Genomic DNA, 16,560 nt, shown 5'->3' on the forward strand with positions numbered 1-16,560 from the left:
ATCATTAAGAAAAAATAAAATCGCTATTAGTTGTAAAATGTAAGAATAAAAAAATTTAATGTAAAATGACTATTAACTAATAACTATCTTTTTAAAATAGAAATATTTTGCATTAATAATAATAATTGTGTCCAGAACATCCACAATTGTTTTAATTTAATTGATTTTTTTTAGATAAAATTTTATTTATGATTTCATATATTTTTCATCTAATCTTTCAGTAAATAACTTGCTCTGTCTCTGAAATGACTAAAAAAAACCCCAGTAATGTGCCATCTTAAAAGGTTCCTACCAACTTACAGGCTTCATTTCACTTTGCTTTGTGGTTTTATAAAGGTTCTTGTCATTGAACTTTTCTTCATTTGTTAAATTCAGAGAATACCAGCATGAAAAGCCTGAGCAAAGCGGAACAAAAAGCTCAGTGGTATTACCAGGCTTGTATGAACGAGAGCAAAATTGAAGAGCTTGGGGCAAAACCACTTCAGGATCTCATCAATCGGGTGACCTCAGATGCACAAGCCTTTATTTAACAATATGAAACTCAAAAGATCTGTTGTAAATATATCGGCCCTAATAAAAACCTGCTTTTACTCTTATTCTGGTATATAATTATTAATAATGTTTTTTTCCAGACAGGAGGTTGGGGCTTGAAAGACCCGTGGGATAAAGATAACTTCCAGGAGGTTTTACGGATTGTGTCAGCCAGCTTCCGAACCTCCCCCTTTTTCACTGTTTTTGTCAGCACAGACTCAAAAAGCTCCAACAGCAACATCATCCAGGTGGGAACACTTACGGTTATGTTTTTTAATCACCATAACATGAATTCTTAAATGTCTTGGGGAAACTCTGCACTGTTCTAGATATCGTATTTTGTTTTATGATGGCTGTATATCATGATGCACGTCACTGTAGCTTAGCTGGTTGAGTGATGCAGTTGATGCTCTGATTCCCTTTTTTCCATAGGTGGATCAGTCAGGATTGGGACTTCCCTCTAGGGAATACTATCTCAATAAGACAGCCAATGAAAAGGTAAACAAAGAGATTTTGTTGTTCATGAAATCGGGAAATGTTCTGCTGTGGTCTAAAGCTTGTGTTGTTATTCCTTCTTCAGTATTTAAAAGCATACTTGAACTTCTTGGTGGAGCTCGGAATCCTTTTGGGCGGCTCAGAGGAGACCTCTCAGAAGATGATGCAGGAGATCATAGACTTTGAAACAGCCCTGGCACACATCACAGTCCCTCAGGAAGAGCGCCGTGACGAGATGAAAATTTACCATAAAATTCAAGCCAAAGAGTTAGCTGTGAGTACTGTACGGTTACTGTACTACTTTTGGATTGAAATCTGTGGTTCTTTACTGCTTGTTCATGGCCCAGAAATAGTCACAGGTCTCTTCTGATACAGTCATAGATGGAAATGCTAAATGCAAATAATGAAATGTATAGTTATTATAATGGCAAAATATTACAATGGTCCAATGGTACAAATTGTTTTGTACAGAAAAAAATTGCAGTTTTTCCGTTCAGCCTAAACTACCATTCATAAGAATTTTTTTTTCATAAGATCTTCTTAATAGAAGTCTCTTATGTTCACCAAGGCAGCATTTGTTTGATCAAAAATACAGTAGAAACATTAATATTTTGAAACATTATTACGATTTAAAATAACCGTTTTCATTGTAATATATTTGTAAATGCAATTTGTCTTTATGTAATGTATCTTTTGATAGTAAAAAAAAACATTTACTCCAGTTATTAGTGTCACATTATTCAGAAATCATTCTAATGTGCTGGATGAGGAAAAACCCACTGCCTGAAGGCAAGTCCCGCTGGGGTCCTTTCAGCAACCTGTGGGAGCACAACATGGCCATCATGAAGAACTTATTAGGTAAGAACCACAAAGCATGGCCTAACAAAAGTTCATATTTAAACAAATACTTAAAATGATGTTTATTTTAATATGCTTTTTTTCTCATTCTTTGTATGAGAGATATGAGAGACTTATTCAATATGTTATTATTCAATAACTTATGTTATTAATTGTTAATATTAAAAAGGTTTCATTATTTGTTATTTTGTTTTGTTACTTAAGTACTATTTTTATTATTATTATGTTAAATTGTAATAAAAACCTGCTTTTACTCTTATTCTGGTATATAATTATTAATAATGTTTTTTTCCAGACAGGAGGTTGGGGCTTGAAAGACCCGTGGGATAAAGATAACTTCCAGGAGGTTTTACGGATTGTGTCAGCCAGCTTCCGAACCTCCCCCTTTTTCACTGTTTTTGTCAGCACAGACTCAAAAAGCTCCAACAGCAACATCATCCAGGTGGGAACACTTACGGTTATGTTTTTTAATCACCATAACATGAATTCTTAAATGTCTTGGGGAAACTCTGCACTGTTCTAGATATCGTATTTTGTTTTATGATGGCTGTATATCATGATGCACGTCACTGTAGCTTAGCTGGTTGAGTGATGCAGTTGATGCTCTGATTCCCTTTTTTCCATAGGTGGATCAGTCAGGATTGGGACTTCCCTCTAGGGAATACTATCTCAATAAGACAGCCAATGAAAAGGTAAACAAAGAGATTTTGTTGTTCATGAAATCGGGAAATGTTCTGCTGTGGTCTAAAGCTTGTGTTGTTATTCCTTCTTCAGTATTTAAAAGCATACTTGAACTTCTTGGTGGAGCTCGGAATCCTTTTGGGCGGCTCAGAGGAGACCTCTCAGAAGATGATGCAGGAGATCATAGACTTTGAAACAGCCCTGGCACACATCACAGTCCCTCAGGAAGAGCGCCGTGACGAGATGAAAATTTACCATAAAATTCAAGCCAAAGAGTTAGCTGTGAGTACTGTACGGTTACTGTACTACTTTTGGATTGAAATCTGTGGTTCTTTACTGCTTGTTCATGGCCCAGAAATAGTCACAGGTCTCTTCTGATACAGTCATAGATGGAAATGCTAAATGCAAATAATGAAATGTATAGTTATTATAATGGCAAAATATTACAATGGTCCAATGGTACAAATTGTTTTGTACAGAAAAAAATTGCAGTTTTTCCGTTCAGCCTAAACTACCATTCATAAGAATTTTTTTTTCATAAGATCTTCTTAATAGAAGTCTCTTATGTTCACCAAGGCAGCATTTGTTTGATCAAAAATACAGTAGAAACATTAATATTTTGAAACATTATTACGATTTAAAATAACCGTTTTCATTGTAATATATTTGTAAATGCAATTTGTCTTTATGTAATGTATCTTTTGATAGTAAAAAAAAACATTTACTCCAGTTATTAGTGTCACATTATTCAGAAATCATTCTAATGTGCCGATTTTTTTCCTTTGTTGAACAGAATTCAGTATTTGAAATAGATTTTTTGTAACAAAGTCTTTACTGTCATTTTTGATCAGTTTAATGCATCCGTAATGAATAAAAGTACTAATTTATTTTTTATTAAAAAAAAAAATCTTACTGCCCTCCAACTTCTGAGTGGTAGTGAATGTAATGTTGATAATGTTCATATGACTGTGAAGATCGTGATACTATTAATGAATTTCGTTGGTTGGCTTTAAGGAAACTTTTGAGACACTTTTGATGATCATTTTTGAGTCACCACTCAATGTCCAGTTGAAAATCTGGGTCTTAAAACAAAACCAGTTGAGAACCACTAATTTAAATGTCTCCTGCAAATGAGAGATGCTCTTATAAATTGTGATTATTAAAATGAGAGTGAAAATGGCAGAACATGTAGTTATGTTTCCTTTGCCGGAGACATGAAGCATTCTTTCCTTACTCTAACTGTGGTGTTGCATGTGAGCTGGGATATCAGTCATGTGTTTGTCTGTGCTGTAGACATTGGCTCCTGCGGTAGATTGGATGCCTTTCCTCTCTGCAGTGTTCACCCCTGTTGCCCTAAATGACTCTGAACCCGTGGTTGTGTACGCTAAAGAATACCTCCAGAAAGTTTCAGAGCTCATCAGCAACACCAACAAGAGGTAAGTCAACATTAGCCAGAATTGTGTGGGTTTTTGGGCCGTCTATATAACAGACCTGTATTGTCTGTTAGCTGAGATCAAAGCTAATGTGTCTCCACCAGTGTCTTGAATAACTACATGATCATGAAAGTGGTGTGGAAAATGGTGTCCATCTTAGACCAGAGGTTCCAAGATGCAGAGCAGCGCTTCCTTGAAGTCATGTACGGCACCAAAAAGGTGAGAAATTAAGATTAAAGCTGCTGTCTGTTAGTCCAAGGCACTGCTGCCACTGAAAGAGTCATGAATGATCCATTAAATATGAAATAACAGTCATGTTTTTCACATTTGCCTCTATTTTTTGTTACCCTATCTATGATACATAATTTAATTTTGCATTAGTTGAGATTTAAAGGAGAGTTTTTGTTTTTATTGTAAATTTCAAATCAGTTAAAGGAATAGTTCACCCCTAAACATTTTTTTTCTTAACCATTTGAATTTCTTATAAAAGCACCATAAAAGTATCATAAAAGTGGTTCATATGACTTGTGCACTATATTCAAAGTCTTCTGAAATCATACAATAGCTTTGTGAATAAAATTTGAGAAATAGATACACATTTTAGCCATCATTCTCTGATAATTCTCTCCTCCGCTGGATCACACTTACCGTATTACCGTGTCAGGTCTGACTTTGAATCCAAGCACCGTTGTCACTTGACTGACTGTCAAGTTTGAAAATATGAGATATGAGAGCTATGCTTTTAAAGTTGATTTAAATGTACTTGGATGTATCTTTTTTAAATCCCAAAGGTGTCTTGTGGTTTTAGAAGACTTGAAATATACACTACTGTATTACTGTATTTTTGATAAAATAAATGCAGCCTTAATGAGAATAAAACATCTGTATTTTTGATTAAATAAATCAAATGCAGCCTTAGTGAGCTTAAGAGACTTCTTTGAAAAACATTTAAAAAAACTTACAGACCCCAAACTTTTGAATGGTAGTGTAGCTCTGTAAATATATTTGTTATGAGCTTGACTGTATACACCATACAATTAATGCATGGAACAGAGCATATATTATATTGGATATTGTGTCTAAAAAATAATAATGATACAGGATTAGCAAGATTTGAGCTAAGTAAATGATGACTAAATATCTTACATTTTTTTGGGTGAACTACCCCTCAACACTCATTCCTCCTCTTACGAGGAACATTTGGTGCAGCAATCATTTTATATTACAACAAAATTACCCAGATATGAAAACAGTCAGTGTGCTTAGTCAGCATGAGAGGGAAGTGATCTGTTGCCCTTTTCTTCTCCTCCCTCTCTTTGACTCTCTCTTAGAGTAACTGGTATCAGTGTTGGTGTGTATGGAGAGGCGGTGTGTTGTTCTGCAGGGAGCCAGGTTATTCAGACTCTTATCAGGAGGAGATCCTGTTGCCCCGGCCTTACTTTCCGCTGGGGTCAGGCTGAAATAACAAACGAAAGAGCCTTGGGCGATGTGTGTATGTGTGATGGGTTATGATAAGAGATGGAGAGAGGAACCTAAAGGACGGTCACCTTCAGCTTTTATTATTGCATTAAGTGATAGTTCACCCAAAAATGAAAAATCCTGTCATTAATTACTCACCCTCATGTTGTTCCAAAGCGGTGTGACTTTCTTCTGAGGAATAAAAATTTAGATTTTAGGGAGAACGTTGACTCTGCTTTCTCTCATGTAATGAAAGTGAATGGTGACATGGAGCAGTCAAGACCTAAAAATGACAAAAAGTACCATAAAAATATTGTAAAAGTAGTCCATGCAATGTCTGTGCTGGATTCTGAGTCTTTTGAAGTCAGACGAACGCTTAAAATACCTCAATTAAGCCATTATTCACTGATAATCTTCACATCTGCTGTCATCATTTACTCACCCTCTTGTCGTTCCAAACCTGTATGACTTATTTCATTTTCACTTAGTGACTAATTTCCTTAACAATCTAAAACTTCATTTTACCCTCATAGTCTTGCATTAGGAGCTATTAGCCATTATCTCCAGAGCCTCAGTATCTAAACAAGAAATGGGAAGTGGAATGGATGTCCTGTTGCTGCCTGTCTCTGAGCGTCATACTGAAGGAACCTTCAAGAGAACAATCAAATGTCTTGTTTTGCTGATAAAATATAAAAAACCCTTCTGTTTAGCTCGTTACAAGCAAATTTGTTATGTATTTAACAAATGATTTGTGCTCATTTCCTCAAGTGCTAGTAGGTCCTATGCTGTACACATGGAAACTAGACTGTATTTATCTGTAGAAGTTCATGCCTAGATGTACCTGTAAATTGTTTGTGAAATGTCACACTAAGAAGGCTTCGGTGCAAATGAGGATGCTAGTTGTTAATATATCACCTTTGTGTTTTCCAGAGCTGCACGCCACGCTGGAAACTTTGCGTCAGCGACACGGACAGCGCTCTGGGCTTTGCTCTCGGGGCGCTCTTTGTCAAAGCTACTTTTTCTGAAGACAGCAAAGCTTTTGTGAGTGTCTTGTGATGTTTTGCACACCATGCCCGTCTTTTCCTCCAAGCCTATAAACTATATTCTCAACTGATGCGTTTGTCAGGTTGAAGATATGGTCTCTGAGATCAAATGGGCCTTTGAAGACAGCCTGAAGACTGTCGGCTGGATGGATCCCAAGACAAAAAAAGCAGCTAAAGAAAAGGTGAGGACCAACAGCACAATCCCACACAATGTTTTTCACTGCTGTTGCCTGCAGGGATGGATCTTGCTGAAAACAACACCTAGCTAAAATGTCAGACAATTCCCAATTTGTATTAGCTTTAGTTTTAGAATTGGTGGTTGTTTATCAATTTCATTGCTTTGCCTGGTGGACAATAAATTTGGCTAAAAAAAAAAAAAAAATCTTGTTGAGTAACAAAACTACATAAAGGTTTTTATTCTTGTTGATGCTCTTTAATGCCACCTGGTGTTAAAGTATAAACTGCCACACATGATGTTTATTTTCTTATTCTTGTCTAGGCAGATGCAATATACAACATGGTTGGTTATCCAAAATTTATTATGAAACCCAAAGAGCTGGACATGGTGTTTAATGACGTATGTATACATTTTCTTGATTTCTGTTTGGTTTTGGTTCATGGAAAATAATGTTGTTCAATGTTGTAGAGAGCCTGAACTAACGTCTCAGCCTGCAAACTGTATATCAGTTTGATGTTGTTTCAGATCTTTACTTTCAAAACGTCATGAATTATTACAACTTCTCTGCACGAGTCACTTCTAACCAGCTGAGAAAAGCCCCCAACAGAGATCAGTGAGTATCAGTCCAGCTCACACACAAGATGATGCTTTGCTTTGATGCACATCTCTTAAAGGGATAGTTCACCCAAAAATGAAAATTATTTTAACATTTACCAATGTTATTGTAGTATTATTTATACCATACTATAGTCATTTTTCATATTTTTAATTAGCTCTTAATTTTATATTTTAGTATTTTTAAAAATGTGCTTTTGTTATTTATTTATTTTTCTATTTAGCTGTATTTCATTTTAATTTCAGTGTCAGTTTTAGTCATTTTAGTACTTCAATTTAAACTTATTTATTTCAGTTATTTGCCAAGGTGTCATTTCTTATTTTTCTTACGTTTTTAAAGTTTAAATGAAAGTATTCATCTAATAATTATTATTATTTATGAATATTTCAGTTACCGAAAACTATTTGTAATAGTTATTGTTTTAGTTTTAGATTTAGTTAACAATAACAACACTGTCATTTACTCACCCTCATGTTGTTCCAAACCTGTGTGACTTTCGTTTTTCTGTGGAATATAAAAGAACACAAAATAACAGTGGACCCCATTGACTTTTATTGTAGGTGGGGAAAAAAGTCATTTTTCATAGTATCATACAGAACATCATACAGGTTTGGAACAACATGAGGGTGAATAAATGATGAAGTTTAATGTATTAACTGTTAATTGAAAACTCCTTTAATGTCAGTTTATGTGTACGCCAGTGATCAGTGCATTTCTTTCCGTGTACAGATGGAGTATGACTCCACCTACAGTTAATGCCTACTACAACCCCACAAAGAATGAGATGGTACTTCCAGCAGGCATTCTCCAGGCTCCCTTTTATAACCATGCTTGGCCAAAGTAAGAGTTTCTCTCTTACCTTAAGAGTTTCTCTCTTATCTCTTACCTCATCTTATTGAGTCTGGGTTGTTTTCTAGAGCAATGAATTTCGGTGGTATAGGTGTGGTTATGGGGCATGAGCTCACCCATGCCTTTGATGATCAAGGTAACAAAATTATTCTCTCTAAAATATTACTGTATATTATTTCAGATTGTTAGATCTCCAGTACATAAGATTCGTCAACTGCTGTAAAGAATCAAGTGTGCCACCCTGCCACTGATTCATTATTAGAGAGTTACACAAACACAGGAATAACTATATACCTGACTGGTTACTATGGTAATAGGGAATACATCTCAGACATTATTGAATTATTCTTAAAAATATTTAAATAAAAAATAAATATCAAATCACATGTTTTTCTGTTAATCAGTTTTTATAACCGCAGTCTATCAGTCTTATTTGATTAATACAAATTGTCCTTTGATTTCTTGTATATGTTATAAATAGTAAAAATGTACTAGGAAAAGTACTTCCAAGTCAAAGATCAGAGTCAGAGGCTGTTCAAATACGTGTGTATTTATGCTGTTGAAAAAAAACGTCTTTTTTTTTCTCATATTTTAAACATGTTGTTTATATCAGTTATTACATTTCATTAATATTACACTACATAAATGATCAAATAAATAAATGCAAAAAATAATATAACATGAATTAGCATTGATATATACATTTAATAATATTTTTTCTAATGTACAGTATAATGTAAATAATTGTATTGTCCTTTATGATTGTAATAATGTGAAGATGTTAATAAACACATCAGCTTTTATTACAGAAAACTGTAATGTGTATGTGACCATTTCCAAAATATTTGTGTTTCAAAACAGTGTTTTAAATATGTCTTACAGGAAGAGAGTATGATAAGGATGGGAATTTGCGTCAGTGGTGGCAAAATTCTTCATTGGAGGCTTTTAAACACCAGACCCAGTGTATGGTGGAGCAGTACAGCAACTACAGTATAAATAAAGAACCTCTGAATGGGAAACACACTTTGGGAGAAAATATTGCTGACAACGGAGGCCTGAGGGCAGCTTATAAGGTTTGTGAAGATCCTGTTGTGGAACAAGACTTTGCAGGAACTAGAATTTAAATCCATCAACAGATTTGTTTCATTCATCAGCGAGCTATAAAGAGATGAGACGCCAATGGTTACTTTCCATAACATGAAAACAGTTATGGCTTATGACATATGAGAATCTGATACGAAAGGCATTACGATCTCTATACTTTTCTCATTGGCGGCTTTAATAGCTTTGGGGCCATCGGGATCCCATCTCTCTGAAAAGCCTCGCAGTGCAACAGGTGGCTCGGAATGGGCTGCTCTACCTCCAGCAACTCGGATTCTTTCCGTTGGTTGAGAAGTCATAGGTTACAGAGCAGATGCGCAAAGCATATGGCTGGAGAAGACCCTTTGTTAACCTCTCTGATGGAGAGGAAAATAACCGTTGACACCAGGGCTCTGTTTATTTGTGATCTCAGGATGCAGTGTAGCATGCAGAATTCTTAGTAGACTAATGTTTTCACACTTGCTTTGCAGGCCTATATAAACTGGATTGAGAAGAGTGGTGAGGAAGCCACTCTGCCTGCCCTTGGAATGACCAATCATCAGCTGTTTTTTGTGGGATTTGCTCAGGTTTGTGCCAATATTTGCTCACTATGTTTTCCACAACTACTCCCCGGGCGCCGGAGCAAAACTGGCTGTTTGTTCACTACTCACTGCTGTGTGTGTGCACTTGGATGGGTTAAGTGCAGAGCATGGGTTACACGTCATGACACTTTCACTTTTAGTTGTTTTACTGGTCACAGCCTTAGCAAACTAAAGGTCTCTGTCTTTTGTCTCTGTTTTTGAACTCTTTGCTAAGGCAAGAATTAATATTACTGTTTCTCACACTTTGATTTGAACATTTTTCTTGGATGTGGATTGTTGAAGAAAGGTGTGCTTAGCCTACATTATTACTTGGACTCACAATTTTCACCTGGTAGACAAAAAAATAAAAAATAAAAAGCTGTTTTATTAACGAAAACTAAAATGAAAACCTCAAAAATGATCAAATACCTTTTAACTTAAATATTTTAAGTAAAATACATATTTTAAATAAAATCAATTTTCATGATTCAAACTATCTTAAATTATTATCTAAATGATCTAAAAACAATATCAATTATTTTATTTTAGCCATAAAATATTGAAATTTAGTTTTTGATACATTGTGTATTACACAATTATAATACTTTAGATCTTTGTTAAACATGAAAATGCAACTAGATCGAAAAAACCAGACTGTTTAAAAAAAAAAAAGAACTGGGGAAAAAAATTAAAATACATTTAAACTAAAATAATTTATGACTCAAACTATTCAAATAAAATTTTATTAGATATTTGATTAGATTTTTTGATACAATGTATAGCAAAAAAACAAAAAACAGATGGGAATAACTAGATTGTTAACTAAAAAAAATATAAATTATATTATAGTATATTAATTGATTCATTCATTAACATAACTGGGGGGAAAAAATCTCAAATACATTTAAACTGAAAGATAAAATAGAAATAAAAAATGTAAAAAAAATGTTTTTTAACTGTAATACTCACAGCACCGTAGCATCGGGGCAATGACTTTTGCACAGACAAAAACCACTTATCACTTTTCCAAAAACGTAATGCAATCTTTTTTTGTTCTATTATGATCTAACAAAACTTTTTGTTTCCTTTTTTTGTAGGTGTGGTGCTCAGTTCGGACACCTGAAAGCTCTCACGAGGGCGTTATTACTGACCCCCACAGTCCGTCACGTTTCCGGGTCATTGGCACTATCTCCAATTCCCATGAGTTCTCTGCGCACTTTGGCTGCAAGGCAGACTCACCCATGAACCCCAAGCGGAAGTGTGAGCTGTGGTGACAGTGACTCTTACATGGGGGACTGAACCTGGAGCTGTTATCGCTCAAAAAAATCCCAAACATCCATCTCAGGTTGCCTAATCTAGACTGCCAAAAAGCTGGAGGATTTATAGTGGACTATACATTTTCCAGCTATTATTTGCCTCTTAATGGGGAATTGGTATAAATAGTGACTCCATGGAAGTCTATATAATGGAGTTGTATTCTTACATTCAAAACACTGGAAGTTAGTGGTTAAATGTAATGAGAGAAGGACTTGTCCTTTCTGCAAATACATTTTCTTTTGAATATGTGCCTTTTTAGCAAATGCTTTTATTTTTCTATTAGAAAATAATATTTATGTTCTCTGTATTACATTGTTGGTGGGATTTTTAGTTTTAGTTTTTGGTCTGTAATGTTTGGCAATTCTTTGGCAAATTCTTTACATTGTTAAATAACTTTGCTCACATTTTGATACATGGTGAAGTTTTATATAAGACTGTTTCATCACATCATGTTTGTTTGAAAAATAATTTGATTTTATTATCCATCTCACAATGTCATTTAATGTCAAATGAAGAATATATATATGTGAGCAGTATGCACACTTCTACTGGATTTGCTGTCGTTAGACCACTATTCAAGAAAGTGCCTTTAAAACTATGCAAATACTTGCAGGGAAAATATTTGTATTTCACTCTAAAACTGAGGTGCATAGGCTCAGATCACTGAGGCCTACAATAAATCAGTTCCAAAAAGCATGACAAAACCTGTGCTAATTGAAAGAAAACAAGTTGACAAAAAGAATGAATTCAAGCTTTGGTGATAATACAGCATAATGAGAAATTTACAAGCTTTTTTTTTTTAAAGGCTGGTCATTTTTGATTGGGAACATTAAATTAGGTAAAGGATTTTCAGCACATCACAGAGGTTAATATTTATATTGCTCATTGTTAGTTCATGTTAGTAAATGCATTAGCTGGTGCTAACGAATTGTAACTTTTTTTTTTTTTTAAATATTATGTTGATATAGACTAGAGGGTTTCAAATAATGAGCACCCACTGTTATGCATTTTTAACCCCGACAGATGTCGCCACATTCACATTTATTAATGGCAACAGAAATACCTGCTAAAAAGCAAGCTAATGTTCTTATTATTAGGCCCCTACCATATATAATCCCAATATACAAATGCTACTTCACAACATAGGCACCCGTATCTAATCAACTCGATAAGCCTTTATCAAAGATAGGTAACATTTGAAGTAGTCGTTCTCCTGCAACCAAAATTTGGGCGGGACCCCTTTTAAAAGGTGAAACTGCAGTTTTATATTCAGTGATAATATACTGCGTATTATGACTCATTCGTTTCATGCTGATTGATGGCTTGGAATGTAACGGAGAAGCCATTCATTGTGTGAAACAGTGCAGGCATGTGGCGACCGCGACTGCCTCTATGACGTCACTTTCACTGGCGTATTGCGATGTCCGATTCGCGAACGATTCGTTCTTTTTGGATCTTGTCAATGAACCGGTTCACAAAACCGGACTGAATCGTTCCAAGTGTTTCTCGAGTCGTCAACTCACCGAATCATAAACTGAAATTACAAATAAAATGTACTGGAAATATTTTTATGATTTGACTGTTTTACAGATTTATCAACACACAGTGAAGCAGAGCTGGACTGAATAAATCGAATTGTTTTTTTTTTTGTTTTGTTTTTCAAACAAATAATGTTGTATATTTACGGTTCTAAATTACTAGTTTTAATTAGCTCAATTTTGGAGCATCTTTTTTACTACATAAACATTACCATTATACATGCATTTCCGTTCATATATAATAATAATAATTGTATATAATAATATATTATTATTATATAACAATCATAATTAAAGAGTTCAAAGGGGTATAAAAGATCAAATAAATAATTTTAAGCTCTCACAAACTTTGTCAGGGACGACGTGAGGTCGCAATTACGTCACGACGTTAAATAACCACTGAATCATTTTATGAACCGCATCTTTGAAACTAACTGTTCGAAAGAACCGATTCCTGGAAATGTGTCGGACTTCCCATCACTACGAAGTGGCGTAAGGTGAACCCGAGTATCTCCGAACTCGCCCGACGTTTACCGAGCCGTCCGTCCAGCCGGACTGCTGGAAGCAGCAGCAACAACGCCATGTTGAGCGAAGTCTCCCATCTTTATGAGATATTCCTATAATGCGACTCATTAATGTGATGTTACTACGCAAAGCGGAGTAAACAAACCCGGAGACGGCCATCTGAGGAGGCGGAGAAGAACAATTCAACCGGGAAGATCCAGGGTGGCTGGAGGGGGATACAAACCCCCTACCGTCCCCATGCATAGAGCAGCTACAACCCCTGACTTCAAAGATAAAATGACATTTTTGGTACTAACAGCCAGATTTGAATGAAATCCATGGCATAAGGATATACACACGTTCCGGCCTTCGTAGAGAGAAGAAACGGCCAGATATTGTTGGAACGTGAGATCGTTTTCAGCTGCGTATTGTTTGTTTTGGTTTAAATTTCTGCAATGAGTTTGCCACCGAAAGTGGTCCCGAAACCGGCCGCTGTCGCTGTTAGTGGACATGTAACCGGACCGGCACCGCCAACGCAACTCCGCGCAGCGCTGACCTCCGTGTCGTTACCACCGGGAGCCCAGAGCGCTCCTCCGCCGTCAGCCGTGCCGCCTACCCAGTATCCTTCACTAATAACAAAGCCCCTTGTGTCCCACAACACAGATCAATGGGGAAACGAATGGGCACCGAGTATCTCCGAACTCGCCCGACGTTTACCGAGCCGTCCGTCCAGCCGGACTGCTGGAAGCAGCAGCAACAACGCCATGTTGAGCGAAGTCTCCCATCTTTATGAGATATTCCTATAATGCGACTCATTAATGTGATGTTACTACGCAAAGCGGAGTAAACAAACCCGGAGACGGCCATCTGAGGAGGCGGAGAAGAACAATTCAACCGGGAAGATCCAGGGTGGCTGGAGGGGGATACAAACCCCCTACCGTCCCCATGCATAGAGCAGCTACAACCCCCGACTTCAAAGATAAAATGACATTTTTGGTACTAACAGCCAGATTTGAATGAAATCCATGGCATAAGGATATACACACGTTCCGGCCTTCGTAGAGAGAAGAAACGGCCAGATATTGTTGGAACGTGAGATCGTTTTCAGCTGCGTATTGTTTGTTTTGGTTTAAATTTCTGCAATGAGTTTGCCACCGAAAGTGGTCCCGAAACCGGCCGCTGTCGCTGTTAGTGGACATGTAACCGGACCGGCACCGCCAACGCAACTCCGCGCAGCGCTGACCTCCGTGTCGTTACCACCGGGAGCCCAGAGCGCTCCTCCGCCGTCAGCCGTGCCGCCTACCCAGTATCCTTCACTAATAACAAAGCCCCTTGTGTCCCACAACACAGATCAATGGGGAAACGAATGGGCATTTCGCTTTGCAATCACATCACCTGGCTTGTTATTTGTTTACCTGATTATAATGATGAAATTACTAATATAAGATTGCATTATTTCATATTAATATAATATAACCGTTGCCAGGGGTGTGCATCGACTATATGGAAGGGATTTACTTCTTTGGTGTCTGTTGTTGTTTGCTGGTCCTCTTGGCACTTTCTTTGTTCATGGAATTTGACAATCCCAGCTTTGTGCACAGGGTCCATTACAGTTTCAGATAACTCCCAATCTGTGCATGTTTGTATTAGTTACCTGCTGCATTTTCTCGGTTTATGATCAAATGCTTTTTTTCTAAAGAACATGTGCTCTCAGGCCATATCTCACAAGTCAAAAGTGACCTGAATGGCATTTGTACAGTTGCTAGTGTGTTGTTGCTGGTTGCTAGGGCAGGAATAGGAAGTTGCTTTTGTGTTATGAATGGCTGCATGTTGGCTTGAGCCAACTGCAAGTTTATAAAATATTATTTTCTGGAGATATGATCCCTGTGATCCATTTTCAGTGTAGGTTTATGGGATTTTTTTCATCTTGTTTATCTGTCCGAAGGGCAAACAACTACATCTGTGGTTATCCTGTTGAGGGGAATTGACTTCATATATGTACTACTATCACTTTGGGACAAGCTGGTTAAAATTAGTTACAAAAAAAATGGAAAAGAGGTTAGTTTAGAGAAAGTCTAGTGTTATTTGTTCACACATGCCAATCTGATTATCTAGCCTATGCAAAGACATTATTCATACACTGAGAGTGTCGTAAGTACACTAATATTTTATATAATATCTGGGAATAATCAAGAAACTGCTCGTATTTCAAGCTGATTTACTGTCATATATCGAGACATTTCTTCCAACAACAGAATAGAAAACACCAACAGATATGACGCTATGTCATTCTCATCTGCTTTTGAAAGTAAATCACGTGACATGAAAGCATTGTTCGCTAGTGTGGGTCAGGCTAAATGTATGATAGGAATCTCAGCCTCATTTGACGTGAATCAGTCAAGCAAAGGCTGTTTAGACACAGTCAAGCTAAGTAATTGAGCAATCGGCGTACTGCAAATCTGGGTCATCCTCTTGAACTCTCTGAGAATTTCTGTTGTTCTCCAAGTCTGAGCTATGATTTGCTGAAGAAGATTTAAAGGTGAATTGTGTTGTTTTTACACAACTAATGTCACCAAACAGAACTGCACAAATAATGAAGGTTTTCAAACAGACTTAAAGGGATAGTTCACCCAAAAATGAACATTCTGTCATTATTTATTCACCCTCCTATCATTACAAACCTGTATGACTTTCTGTCTTCTCCCGAACACAACTATATTTTAAGGAATAGTTCAGCTGTTCCATATTTTGAAAGTCTTTACTGAATCTGTCAAATATTGCAGTATTTAGTTGAGTGAAACGGAAACTTAATTTGATGTTCCTCACGTTTTCTGATAATCATTTTCTGTGAATTGAACGTCTCATTCAAAGCACTGATGACATCCAGTTTGTTTCACATTTCAATCAAAAGGGGAATCTGCAACACTTATACACACTATATGTTTGATTATTTTTGTAACTATGGATGTGCATGCACTGATTTGGCACATGTAAGCTCTTCCTTAATAGCTTAATGTGGCATAGTGACTCCTCTCTTTTTCATGTGACCTAATCATTTAATCGTAAAGACTTGCAGTGGGGTCCAAAAGTCTGAGACAACAGTCATGTTCAGACTGGGAATAATGTTTTAGAAAATGCAATTAATATGAGAACAAATCAATTAGATAAAGCAGAGGTAGAAATAAATAAACTTTTGCCATTAATCATGCAAACTACTTTGTTCTTGGTCTTGCTTCTATTAAAGCTCAGGATGCTCTAAAATCACATTGAATAATGTAATCATCAAGTTTTGACATTTCAGGTCGAGTCATTGCTAAATACTAAGAAAAACCTCAGAATTGTTTTTCTTTTTAAATTGGACTCAAATTGTCACTCTGAAATAATACAAATATTAATGA

General features: G+C 36.3%; 2 protein-coding genes across 2 annotated transcripts in view; both read left to right on the forward strand.

The window, feature by feature from the left end:
• Positions 1–224: 224 nt before the first annotated feature.
• Positions 225–11,899, forward strand: LOC107685636 (endothelin-converting enzyme 1-like). The gene is made up of 15 exons (XM_016482287.1): positions 225–500; positions 633–779; positions 964–1,029; positions 1,112–1,300; positions 3,859–4,001; positions 4,103–4,217; positions 6,387–6,497; positions 6,583–6,681; positions 6,999–7,076; positions 7,187–7,290; positions 8,023–8,133; positions 8,211–8,278; positions 9,025–9,215; positions 9,714–9,809; positions 10,901–11,899. The coding sequence occupies exons 1-15, from the start codon at positions 387–389 to the stop codon at positions 11,075–11,077; spliced, it is 1,809 nt and encodes a 602-aa protein (XP_016337773.1). The 5' UTR covers positions 225–386; the 3' UTR covers positions 11,078–11,899.
• A 1,974-nt stretch (positions 11,900–13,873) lies between these two features.
• Positions 13,874–16,560, forward strand: part of LOC107685637 (eukaryotic translation initiation factor 4 gamma 3-like) — a 56,276-nt gene continuing 53,589 nt past the window's right edge. The window contains exon 1 of the mRNA XM_016482288.1: positions 13,874–14,468. Coding sequence (XP_016337774.1) covers positions 14,305–14,468 — 164 coding nt within the window. The 5' untranslated portion in view covers positions 13,874–14,304. The remainder of the gene's footprint in view (positions 14,469–16,560) is intronic.

This window comes from Sinocyclocheilus anshuiensis, unplaced genomic scaffold (assembly GCF_001515605.1).
Source record: "Sinocyclocheilus anshuiensis isolate Anshui unplaced genomic scaffold, SAMN03320099.WGS_v1.1 scaffold257, whole genome shotgun sequence".
In the NCBI taxonomy this organism is placed as follows: domain Eukaryota; kingdom Metazoa; phylum Chordata; class Actinopteri; order Cypriniformes; family Cyprinidae; genus Sinocyclocheilus; species Sinocyclocheilus anshuiensis.

Bases quoted from the DNA above. Each gene is read 5' to 3' on its own strand.
- LOC107685636 (XM_016482287.1), top strand. From the start codon at position 387: ATGAAAAGCCTGAGCAAAGCGGAACAAAAAGCTCAGTGGTATTACCAG. The intron at 501-632 runs GTGACCTCAGAT...GTTTTTTTCCAG, and splicing joins TTCAGGATCTCATCAATCGG to ACAGGAGGTTGGGGCTTGAA. The intron at 1,301-3,858 runs GTGAGTACTGTA...TCTGTGCTGTAG, and splicing joins TTCAAGCCAAAGAGTTAGCT to ACATTGGCTCCTGCGGTAGA.